This window comes from Phyllobates terribilis, unplaced genomic scaffold (genome assembly GCF_046119375.1).
Source record: "Phyllobates terribilis strain yellow unplaced genomic scaffold, ASM4611937v1 Scaffold_11__3_contigs__length_659146591, whole genome shotgun sequence".
Taxonomy (NCBI): domain Eukaryota; kingdom Metazoa; phylum Chordata; class Amphibia; order Anura; family Dendrobatidae; genus Phyllobates; species Phyllobates terribilis.
The window spans coordinates 473,917,124-473,930,538 of record NW_027362771.1 but is presented as its reverse complement, the minus strand read 5'-3'; the positions used below and the strand labels follow the sequence as shown (position 1 = coordinate 473,930,538).

The following is a 13,415-nucleotide window of genomic DNA, read 5'->3' as shown; positions in this document are numbered from 1 at the left end:
TGTATAGATGGCGCCGTGTGGCCTCCCGCTGTGTATAGATGGCTACGTGCGGCCTCCCGCTGTGTATAGATGGCTACTTGTGGCCTCCCGCTGTGTATAGATGGCTACGTGCGGCCTCCCGCTGTGTTAGATGGCTACAGGTTCTATGGTACCCGGGTCCGGAGGAGAGTCTCCTCTTCTCCAAACCCGGGTACCATCCGCACATTGAAACGCATGGAATCCGCATGTAAAGATGCAGTGATGCGGATTCCATGTGTTTCAATGCAAGTCAATGGCGGCGAAAACGCAGCGCTTCCACAAAATAATTGGTAGTGCTGCGGATTTTTCCGCAATGATAATCCGCAGCGGAAATTTCCGCAGCATGTGCACAGCACATGCGGATTATCATTGGGGAACATGGCAGATCTTCTACCCAGCGTTTTTTAAGCGTTTCTGCAGCAGAATTGCCGCTGTGGAAACGCTTTAAAAAACGCATACTGGGCACACAGCCTAATAGTGGACACACAGCCTAAAAAAAATTATTATAATTAATATTGTGCCAAATTAATTTCACGTGAACTATCACATGATCTATCACTGGGGATCATGTGACATGTGATACATCAGGTGTGGGTGGGGGGTGGGGGGGCCCTTGCTACTCTTAATCCACCCCTGTCTGTGTTTATTGTCCGCTTTGTGGTTCAATAAAGTAATGCCACACTATTTTACCCTGTGTTGCCTGAGTAGTGTTACGCACACAGAAGGCCCCGTGTCTTCACACCTCTATTAGCAATTACCTGCCTGTTAGTTTTTAGGCCCATTGGAAAAAAAGTCCTAGACAACCCCTTTAAGTATATCTACCAAACATATGCCAAAATAAAACTACGTAGTACCCAAATGCATTATCTTTACTTTGAACCCTGATTCCAGCGATGCTACAATGAAAACATGAAGCCGAATTGTTGAAACATTATATAATATTTATTTTGCACTATGAAAATACAAAAACATAGATGATTAATTGTATTCTATTCCATAAATATATAATCTTTTTATATTTTACTGGTTCATTGAAAAAAATGCAGAATACAGACTATCTTATCACAATATAAAATATTCTGTACTCAGGATTAACATATTGACAACATTTGTGGATATTTTGTAATATTGCTGGTGGCGTTTATACGTCTGCTGGCGATATGGTCCAGGGGTCGGGTACATATTGTCTGCTTATAAAGAAAAACAAAGAACAAAATCTAAACGTTATTCTTACTTTTTCTTTTAGATCTGTTCCCAATAGTCCCTAAAAAAGCAGAACAGTAAGAGTGATGTAACCAGAATTTATGGATGATTCAGCATGTTATTAACAGTGAAGATAAGTCGGCAACTGATCCTTCGGGCGCTACTATGGATAAAGCGGTTTTCCACTACTTTTACAGTGATGGCTTGATGGTGTCAGACCCCGGCCGATAAGACATTGATGACCTATCCTAAGGATAAGCCATGAATGTAAAAGTAGTGGACAACCTCTTTAATGCCAGTATAATCTGAAGGGTATGACAAGCAGTGGTTTAGCGTCACTAGAGAATTAAAGGGTGAGGTTTAGATCCGGAACATAATACAATGCCAGCTTGGTTAATGATCTAGACATTGCATATGTTTTACATAAATTGATCTGATTTATTTTAAAACCTACCAATTCTTTGTGTGGCATTCATTGCAGACTTCACCTTTTCCCCTGTAACATAATCTGATACGCTGCGGAAATTCTGCATCAAATTCTCCAAATATGCATTAATTTTTAGGTTTCCTTTATAAAGTTTTCTTGACTTCTTCTTTAAGATTATAAGTAAGGGCCATGAAATTCATGTGTTTTACAAGCGTTCTTTAGTGTCTTTTTTTAATTTATACATTTTTAGCATGTTTTTTTTCAATTCTTTTAGAGAAGCGTAGGGAAAACTGTATGAATAAATAATCATACTTTGAGCACGCTGTGTTTTCGAATAACGAATCCAAAAAATGTACCAAAAGAGAAGATAACACTACTAAGAAAAACAGCACTGTTTATAGTGTGTTTGATGACTTCCCATTTACAGCTAATATGCCCCATTTTCCTAAAAATTGTTGTGTGTAACCACCCTAAGTCCATGTCCCAACTCAATAGCAAATTCGCTCTGATTATTGTGTATTTGCTGCGTTTTTTTAATGCTTTTTCTCTTTTTTTATGTTTTTGGAGCAGATTTGATGTATTCTTTATGCTTTTTTACTGCAGTAAATTACAATTGTGTTTTTAAATGTTTTTCATCAATCTGCCCATAAAAGCCTATAGAGAAATAAAGCACCAAAAAACATTCAATTTGGTTATGTTCACACGTCACGTTCTTGCTGTGTTTTACCAGTGCGTTTTTTTTCTTCTGCAAACCCAATAAAGTGAATTAGATTCTTGAAGTCTCATGCAAAGTGGTTTATTTTTTCCTTGCAGATTTGAAGCAGTTTCAAATCTGCAGCAGGTCATTTTTTTTCAACATTTTTGCAGCATTTTTCACCCATTCAAAGAAATGAAAAAAAAAGCATGCAAAACAGAAAAAAGACAGCATTTCCACAGTTCGGGAGCATGTACTAAGTGTATGCAAAAAAACATTGGATGCCAGATGATTGTAATGGGATATGTTTCAGAGCTGATTTTATTTCTTTCTGCCAGGTGTCAACATTGCGTTTTGCAGGACAAGATTATTTTAAAGAACAGGAAGGAATGTGACACAAAGGAGTGTTTCTATAAGCCAGATTTGGTTTCCACACAAGAGAAAAGGGTTGAAATCTGCTTGTCCTGTCTATATTTCCAAGAATGCAGACCACAAAGTTACATACTTTTGGTTCTGAGAAAAAGGAATGCAATTTTTACAGATAAGAGAACCCTTGAATAAAGTTTTGAGTGATATAACAATCACCCATCACAGTCACTGTAGAGTATTAATATGTATTTTTTTTACTTTTTGTACCCTACTATATATACATCATAAAATAGGATGGATATCAGAGGAGCCCTAAGGTGGACACTATGTACAATCTCTCCTCTGTAACCTTATAGAATCTAAATATTGATTTGCCTCTCACATTCAGGTTTACTATATGATCCATCTGGTCAATTTTTATTGAGTTACTAATAAGGATTTATCAATCACAACATTTTTATATTGACCTATTAGTCCCTTTAATTATATATTGGATGGAGTATTCTTTATAGATATTCTCACCTTTGTTGAAACCTATCATTGAGATTTCTGTCAGATCGATATAAATTATAATATACATTGTAAATGGTCATATGAATAAACAAGTGCATAAAACAAGGGGAAGCCAGAATCATAAAATGACTGTACCACCTCTGGGTACCTATAGTTTACAAGCTCCTGTCTCGACCACTATCACCCAAAGTGGCACAGGTCCGTACATGCAATGTGCACTGGCCATGAGTGGCTTCGGAAACTCTTTGCTGTTCATTTGTATGACTAAGTCTTCAATATCAGAGCAGTGGAAACCCCCTTTATGCCATACACAAGCTAATTGTGAAACTAAGCACATGACATTAAGCAATGTATTTCGAGTATCTCTATTAAGACTAATATGCTCTTTCAACCTCCTTGAGCTGGCCACTTCTGTGTGGTGGAAGGGGAATCTCTGGATGAAGTACCCTTAATGAAGACCTGTCACCAGGTCAAAAGTGATCAGATTTTGCTCTAATTATATTCCTACTGTTCTCCTGTGTGATCCACTTTTTTCTTTTTTAAGTCTTCCATATGCTTCCAGAGATATGGGCTTTTTATTTAGCGCAAATTTTTATTGTCTTTAATAAGGGGGTGTGGCTCACAGGATCCTCTGGGGCGTGTCTTTAGGCCAATTTGCATAATTACCATATGAGCCACACCTTGTAAAAACCATAAAAATTAGCACTAAATAAAAAGGCTCCTATCTATGGAACCATATAGAGGATTTTAAAAAAGAAAAAAATGGAAGCAGTGTGAATAAAATAAGAGCAAAAACTGGCCATTTTTGTCCTAGTTATAGTTAAGTCTTTATGTTAAGTGAACCTGTCAGCAATTTCACTATTAAGCTAATGCCATTACAGTACAGTCTGTATAAGTATTTTTTTAAGTGTGCCCAAGTATAAATAAGCTGTCACCGCCACACTCCACTGTTCCTTGAATAATCTCCTACGCGGCATATTTACTAACTTGGAAATAACTGAATTATGAGAACTCTACTGATAGGAGGATCTTGAATATCAACTGGAGCTTTGAGGATTCTTTCTTTATATTCTCAAGGGAAGTCTCAATAATCATTTTTATCTAAAAGGTCATAAAACTATGGTTAATGCTAGTCTGATGCATTCTGGGACTGCCAATCAAAATTATCCCAAAAAAAGAGGTCATGACCATTAGTGAAGAAGTAGTTATTCTCAGGTGGACTAAATGAGAGTTTTGGAAACCTCTTAGTGGGGGACTATTTAAGACAAATACCACATCCAACTCCTTTTCTAAATGATCTTGGCAAAATACTTCTAAATCTACATTTCCAATATTTTATCTAAATCATTAGGAAGGCATGGCAGAGATCAGTAGGTAACAGGTAAGCTTCAGGATGAAGTTACGTGATCTCTACTCCCAGCTGTGGCCATTTATGATGACGCGCTTAGATGGCATGTGCCCTGAAAACATATTTTCATCAATGTAATAAGTGAAACATGGTATATAAGACATTGTTGTAGCCTCTGCTGAATCACAGGTATAAAATCCCTGCATTGTCAGGGGTCAGATTGGTGCAGAAGACATTTCTGGAATGTTTCATGATAACAAAGTGATTCTCTTATTAACAAGTTTTTTTTAGATTTGTGTCCTGCTGGAGCAAGATGATATACCCCCTCTATGGCATTCTTCTCTCTTCTCTTCACAGTGTCTTCGCTGATAATTTGATGGTCACAGTCTTAACTTCTGTGTATTCTGCCAGGGCATATTCACCACTACAAGGAAAACAGTTGTTAGAATATTGTGCAGCTGGACTATTGATGACCACATGGTCATTCACAACTATGGACAAGTAAATCAATGAGCACACGCAACTTCTGTGTCCAAAATTTGTTGACCTTAAACACAGTTATACTTGTCAGTACACAACTGCATATATTATTTCATTGATGTATAGCTCCAGGGTCATGATGCAAAATATGTACCAGGATCACCTCAACCATCATGGGCCATGTATGGTCTACAGAATGTTTTATTTCAAAGACCCCTGAGGGATCTCTAAGTGCAAAATGGTCCTGGACCTTCTGCATCCTCTATAAATACACCATTGCTTCCCTTGTCAACCAATATACCAAAGGATGAACTTATGGAGAAACAAGCGTTTCTTGATGTAACACATACTACCATATCCAGTAATACCCACTAATTGTCAAGTCTGAATTACATGTATGTTTACAGTGCATACTATACAATACACTCTTGGGGGGCTTCACTAGTCCAATATGTCTATAGAGCAACTGAATTATTAAAGAATAACTATTCTTTCAGTTCCAAAAATTAATAACACAAGCAGTGATAAGAAAATGTGTAATATATTTTATTACATAAAAAAACGCTTATCAACACCTCTTCTCCTCTCCTAAATCAGATTCCTGTATTGATCACTCTGAATACACTAGTAAAATGCTTCTTTAGAAAGTCTGTATTGATAACAAATTCAGCTCACTGAGAGATCAGGTTACAGCTCAGTTGCAGCACAGTGAAGTCTATGGAGAGGGTAGGAGGGCAAAATAGAAGCAGAAAGACACACAGAGAGCATGCCTCTACTTCTAGTAAGTGTGTGACTGTTTTACCCAAGTGTTGGATTTACAGCTACTTATGTATAATGTTTTCAAGTGCTTTGTCTCACGCCGGTGCTGGATTCACAGCTACATCTTATTACTGCTGTTTCATGCCCTCCTTGTTGCTGCTCTGTATGGGAAGTGCATGGCAGACATACTAGCTACTCACATTCCACACAGAAGTTGAATTAAGTGAAAACTGACAAATAGATATGGAGCATGCAGAGAGTAAAACTGCTTGTAACAGCAGGATTCAAGTCATGTAATGGCCAGAAAATAAATTACTCTGTATGGCTTTTTTATATTTGCCCCCCCCCCCCCCCATTTGCTATGAGATTACCCCCACCACCACCACTATCACTACACAGAACTGACATGCACTGCATGCTAATAATCTCAGTTTATTTTCCATTTAGTGGACTTTTCTGTTTGAATTACTTAATAGCATAAAAGTGGAAAATGCAGCCTGTATCAATGTTTAAATCTAAAATATAGTTTAATAGCTGCCAGGGTCCGAGCCACACGGGAGACTAGTCGGACAGGTGAGTCCCCGGCAGCTTTTCCCCACCCACTGCCATTGAGTGACAGGTCTCTCCCTTTTCCTTGCATGCAGGGGTAGACCTGTCACTCCCGGAGAGCGAGTAGGGGAGAAGCCGCCGTGGACCCACCTGTCAGACCAGTCTCCCATGCGGTACCTGGCAGCTATTAAACTATGTTTTTCTCTGAAACACCGCAGCATTTCAGAATTAAACATACAGTACCTTACTGAAATCACACAGCCAGTGTCTGATGCATGTATTTTATAGATGTACTTAACTCACAGAGGTAGAAAAAAATCATTATTCTCTCAGACTAAACAGCTTAACGTACAGTTCTCTGCCATTTCCTGACATCTTGAAGCCTCCAAATGGGGTCTGTGCATGGAGGGCATTGTAACAATTAATCCTGCAAAACAAGATTAAAGTTAGTTAGGAGGCATATAGGAGGAATGGTTTTGACGTTTTCATGGCTTTAGGATATACCGTAACTTTTATACTTTTGTTTTCTAAAGTGGATCATTTCAACCCAATCAGCCACCATCCAGGTGTAAAATAAATAAACCCTAGTATGTAAAACGTAGAAAATGAAGTTTGACTTCACTTGTCTACAATCTATTAAAAGAATCCCTTAAATGCATTGTCTCATCAGCAATAAAGACATCAGGGCAATGAGCGACTGGTAACGGTGATAAGTTACAGGCAGCCATACTTTACCCCTGCAGCAGCCAAAATGTAGCGACCATTGAAATAACTAGGCTTTCATCTAATACATAAATTGGCCAGGTCCATTAGGATATGTTCACACAACATTGTTTTCAGGCAGAAAACTAAGCATTTATAGCGAGGCTTTATAGTGATTTTTTGGGGTGAGTTTTGGGAATTATTTATGTCAAAAGTAATGAAGAAAACACTGGCACTTTCTTTTGCAAAAATGCTTACAAAATGCTCACAAAGACACCCAGGCATCTTATGGGAATTTTTGTAGCCTCCCATTGAATTCTGTTATAAAATATGCAGCGGCTTCAATGCCTGAAGAATGGTCAACACACTTCTTTTAACCACTTGGCATTTTTAGAAACCTAAACAGGTTAAAGGACGCTCCAAAACCTGAACATACGAACAGCGAGTCGTGTTTACATAGACATAAATAGGAAGAGTCTTTCATGTATAGGTTTTTTGAGCGATTTTTCAGGCGTTCTTCAAAACGGATCCGCTCAAGAAACATCTGAAAAAAATAATGTTGTGTGGACATTAGAGTGAAAACCACTCTTTGATATTGGCTCTTTGCTATGACTATAGTAAGAGCAGAACTTAAAAGATAATTTTACAGGGATTAGAAGACTAAAGGCTCATGCAGACATCCGTGCAACACGGTCCGAGCACAGACCGCAATGCACGGACTGGCCGCAGGTCTCCTGAGCGTGACAGCCTTATAGAATTATATGAAGCTGTCACGCTCAGGTCGGGAGTCTCGCGCTCTGGCCATGCGAACGTCTGGATGAGCCCTAATTGTGGGTCGATACATTATAGTAAAGGTCATTAATCCAAAATAGGGAACATTATTAGATATATTTTTCTAATGTGTGAAATATCCCAAACACACCATACTGTTCCAGACTGCAGGGCCGAGGCAACGCTGAGTGCTTTATCCAGGCTTTCTGTGAACACAGCGGCCGTCAGTCCATATTCTGAATTATTTGCTCTCTTTATCACTTCCTCGATGTTTTTGAACTTCAGGATAGACTGAACAGGTCCAAAAATCTGCAGTAAGCACAGACATCATGATTAGATGAGTTTATCTCACACTGTTCTATGGAGCAGAATTGGACTAATACCGGTCATGATCTGCTAATCATTTATACTTTTATTGCCCAACTGCCTGATTTATTAGTACCTAGAGAAATTATCTGGTTCGCTATGACCCTTACCCCAAGTGCAGGCATTGCAGTAGCTTATGTGTCCATGGTTACAACCACTCACATAGTGACAGTTAGTTAGTGGTCGTAACCATGGATACCTAAGCTACTGCAATGCAATGCCCTGCACATGGGGTAAGTGACATAGCGAATCAGAAGTACTATACTACATTTCTAATTGGAGGTATTTGCTAATATTATTATTATTATTACACGTACTACATATTGGGATCGGGTCTTGCAGATAGGGGGTCAATGAGTTTCTAAGGCCACAGACGTCTAACATCTACCTTTATGTCTAGCATAGGGCAGAACTCATTTCGGTCCACAAGTATTGCAATGTCTTATGCATAGTGAAGTTCCATAGTGGGATAGAAAAAAATGTTTCAATATTTTTTTTTTACATTTTGAAAAAAAAATGTAAAAAATATATAGCTGCTTTTTTTCCTCATCAACAGTCTTTCTTCATACTTAAAAATAGATAACTAAAAAACTACACACATTTGGTATCAGCTGATGCATAACAACCTCTGCAAAAAAAACAAGTGTAGCGCCCTTGCGGGTTCAGTCGCCACAGAGGTACTGCATCTCAACCAGAGGTGTGGTACCCCACTCTCAGGTAAGGATGGAGTACTGCCCGGGACCCACACACTTGCATCCATTACACTACACTTCAGAGGGAAGGGCGAGATTGCTCCTAAGGGAGAGCACAGTCCCTGGTCCCTAGCTGGAGGGTGGAACCATGTAGTGGGTGTGGGTGGAGGAAGTAGTTTAGGGGAGCACTTTAGTATGAGTATAAGAAAGCAAGGAACCATCTAGAAGTAGCCAGTCCTGCTCAGGAGAGCAGTGGAGGAGGTCCAGTCTCCTGGCTCCAGTGCTTGGAGCAGGAGTTGAGACGAGTGGGGCCTAGTAAGAGAGGCCCAGGAGAGAGAGAGAGGACGGGAGCAGAGGGAAGGCTCCAGAGACAGAGGGGATCCCAGGGACACGGGAAGTGCAGGAAGCCACCCGTGCGCCTGAATCTGCAGGAACGTGGAGGGATCAGGCAGCAGAGGGGACCGGCCCCTAACTAGTGGAGAACTACAAAGCTCAGCTAGAAACCGGAAGCTGCTGTATTTGCAAGGTGCAGCTGCCAACCACCACAATTACATCGCCGAAAAGATGGCCACAGAGGGTCCAGGGGACTGCAGGTCGCCCGACAAGATCCGAGGCTACCGGCTTGGGACTCTGATTGTGAGGCGCAGGGCAGGAGGGTGAGAGCCAGCGCAGGAAGATGACCGAGGAAGGCACATAGAACGGGGTCCCGTTTAAGTACTCCTGAAATACCTGAGAGCTGCTGAACCCCTTCCTTGGTGAACGCAGGACGACGTGGGAGGTTACACACTGGCCTTGGTAACCTGGAGTCTTGAACAACTGTGAGTAAACCTTGAAGACTGCACCCCACTGTGTCCTACAATTATTATCTGCGCCATCCCCTGCACTACACTGCACAGCAACATCTACCTCATTTATCATCACTGCACTGCGCTGGAGCTTAGCTCTACCTGTGGAGAGCTGAACCAACTCTGCTGCGTCACCATCAGCTCCAAGGGATCTGCACCGCAGGGGCGGCTCCATATAGCCGGATACCACAGGTGGCGTCACAAACTTTAAACTATAAAATCCCCTTTTATTGACCGCCCTGGGTCACGGACCGGGTCACTGCCACTGTGACATCCCCTGCACCGACTGGCCCAGCACCGAGTACCCCACGGCCCAGGGGGCACGTCATATTTGGCGTCACGAACAGGATATGAACCAACTCGTTATAACCGGGTACTGTGCGCCTAGAGACTGTGTTGTATACTGAATGTGGCGCCTGCCCCAGAAGAACGGGCGCCATTATGTGCGTGGTAAAAGACAACAAGGAACTTCCCCTTGTGGGCCGGGTCCCAGAATGGCCCGCCCCATGCACCTGTGGCCATATACCTAGACCTGTCCAGTCTGGGGAGGCCGTCCCCAGGTGTGGCTGACAGCAAGCAGCCATAGGACCACCCCAGAAAGGGGAGAGGAGAAGAGAAACCTTGGAGACAGGGCGGGGTCTCCAGTAGAGCAGCCAGACCGCACCCGGCAGGCACGATGGAGGGAGACCAGCCTCAAACTCCGGCCCGTGGCCTGCCGCCTGGAGCAGTATCCCTCAACCTGGAGGGTGTCGTGGCTAAACTGTCCCTGGAGGATTCCTCCGTGATGAGGTACAAGAGCTGGGCCGGCGGATTGAGGAGGCCCAGCAAGCTGCTGTCGCTATATGAAGAAGCGAGTTGCTGGAGAGGTTGGTGACCCGGCAGCAGTCAGCGCTGTGTTCCATCAGCAGCTCCCCAGCCGAGCCCCTCCTGGAACGGGAGGCGACAGATAGTGCCGGAGCGACTGCGGGAGCAGGAAGGAGAAGCACCCCTATCCCGGGCGCAGATGGAGCTGATCTACTCCTGGTCCCCATACAGGAACCTCCTTCCCCTGGCGCTTCCAACACTGACCTGCTCCTGGGCCCCCTGCAGGAACCACAGTTGGCAAAAGACTTTTTCGTGAACCGGCGCAATGTAGAGTCCCATCTCCAACAGGGACATCCGGCGCGGGATCTGTACCCTGGTGACAAGGTCACCTATACCAGGCACAGAGGAGAGCAGGGCTGGTATGCTCTCCATGTCCACAGGGTGGTGGAGGAGAGTGTACCCTTGCCATTCGAAGATGATGACCGGGCTGGGCCATCTAGTGGTGGGTCAATGTTCCCCCGGAGGGGACCCCACTACTGAACTGCTTACTGAAAAGTTGAACTGTAAATAGTTACCCGGAAGGGTACATCATTGTTGAGTGAACTGAAAAAGTTTTGAGTGTTTACTTAGTTACCCGGTAAGGGTATAAAAACTGACAGGCTGAGGACTGTGAGCAGCCAAAAACTTTAAACTGAAAATAGTTTGCACTTCTTAAAGTGCTTCTTATTGGTTTTATACAGACCACAGAACTAAAACCCGTTTGGCGTGGCCGAAGACGTGGTCCAACAGCTGGATCACCTATGCCCTGCAGCCACGCCCATCACTGCACCGCCCTGGAGCTTAGCTCTACCTGTGGAGAGCTGAACCAACTCTGCTGCATCACCATCAGCTCCAAGGGATCTGCACCGCAGCGGCGGCTCCAAATAGCCGCATACCACAGGTGGCGTCACGAACATTAAACTATAAAAACTATAATCCCCTTTTATTGACCGCCCTGGGTCATGGACCGGGTCACTGCCACTGCGACATCCCCTACACAGACTGGCCCGGCAACGAGTACCCCACGGCCCAGGGGGCGCGTCACAAGCAACTAAAGCTAATTAAATTTGGCATGTGGACCTGCGAAATAAAGATAACATGTCACTTATTTTGCATAGTGAATGCCATAGAAACCAAATACATAAAACTCAGCATACTGTATGTGATGGCAACGTTGCTGTTGCTGAGTGAAGGAAGAATAAAGTTGCTACTTTCAATGGAAACATCAGGGTGCTGCTTCACCCTTCCTCTCTTCTATGCTGTAATTTTGGACTTCGGAGTCAAGTTCTTGATAAACTCTGAACCCGCACCTGATTATTTATAGTGCAGTTTCATTATCTTTTCTATATGAAAAGGCTCCCCTTCCTGTCCTTCCAAAGAAAATTAATAAAAGTTTTATATAATATAATTTTTTTTATTTTCCATGTCACTATCTGTATTATTATTGAACTCTGTCTGCTAAGGCTCATAAAAATCTGGCATTTCCTGTTCTGTAGAGATCACTTTTCAGTCTTTTCATCTCATTACTGTCACAGGCGCGTTTACAATGACAGGTATCACTTACAGCGGGGGCGTACATAGAACACATGGGGCCCCATAGCAGAAGCTCTAATTGGGCCCCCCCAAAATAAATAAATATTTGTCTGTGTCACAGAAGAGCAGATCTCACAACTTTCCAGCCTTTACATAGTAATTTTCCTCCTGCTAAAGTCCTAGATCCCTCTTTAATTTCCCCATAAAGTATGATGCCAACAAAAGTGCCCCCCAAACACAGTATGATACCCCCATGGTGCATTCCTCCACATTAGCCTCCACATGCACAGTATAGTGACCCTACAGTACCCCACTTCAACTCCCAAGGCAAAGTATGGTGACACCAACACAGTATGATCCCCCAACTGTGACCCCCACAGAGCCCTCCATACACTATAATGGGCTTACATACAGTATAATGGCCTGCACTAGCCCTCCAAACAGTATAATGGCCCCCCACATAGCCCTCAAAATATTATAATGGCCCCACATAGCCTTCCATATAGTATAATACGCCACTGATAATCCTCCATATAGTATAATACGCCCCCATAATCCTCCATATAGTATAATACGCCCCCATAATCCTCCATATAGTATAATGAACTTCCCATGGTCCTCCATAGAATCTAATTCACTCCCCACAGTCCTCCATACAGTATATTAAACACCCCATAGGGTAAAATGCAGCCCCCATATAGTATAATGCACCCCACAGTCCTGCAGTATTATGGTCACCACGTACTCACTGATTTTTAAAATACCGTATATTTTAAATACGCCGACCCGAGTATAAGCCGAGGCCCCTAATTTTACTACAAAAAAACTGGAAAAACGTATTGACTCGAGTGTAAGCCTAGGGTGGGAAATGCAGCAGCTAATAGTAAATTTCCCAATCCTGGTACATATGGCACCCCTCATCCCCCAATCCTGGTATGTGTGGCCTCCTCAATCCTCCAATCCTGGTATGTGTGGCCTCTTCAATCCCCCAATCCTGGTATGTGTGGCCTCCTCAATCCCCCAATCCTGGTATGTGTGGCCTCCTCAATCCCCCAATCCTGGTATGTGTGGCCTCCTCAATCCCCCAATCCTGGTATGTGTGGCCTCCTCAATCCCCCAATCCTGGTATGTGTGGCCTCCTTAATCACCTAATCCTGGTATGTGTGGTCTCCCCAATCCCCCAATCCTGGCATGTGTGGCCTCCTCAATCCCCCAATCCTGGTATGTGTGACCTCCTCAATCCCCCAATCCTGGTATGTGTGGCTTCCTCAATCCCCCAATCCTGGTATGCGTGGCCTCCTCA

At 42.8% G+C, this 13,415-nt stretch overlaps 1 protein-coding gene across 1 annotated transcript in view; it reads right to left on the bottom strand.

Moving 5' to 3' along the window:
• Nucleotides 1-938: 938 nt before the first annotated feature.
• ALDH1A3 (aldehyde dehydrogenase 1 family member A3) overlaps nt 939-13,415 on the bottom strand; it is a 41,950-nt gene continuing 29,473 nt past the window's right edge. Inside the window, exons 11-13 of the mRNA XM_073653371.1 lie at nt 7,985-8,142; nt 6,713-6,787; nt 939-4,996 (exon numbers count right to left, since the gene is read on the bottom strand). Of these exons, the coding sequence (XP_073509472.1) occupies nt 4,924-4,996; nt 6,713-6,787; nt 7,985-8,142 (306 nt within the window). The 3' untranslated portion in view covers nt 939-4,923. The remainder of the gene's footprint in view (nt 4,997-6,712; nt 6,788-7,984; nt 8,143-13,415) is intronic.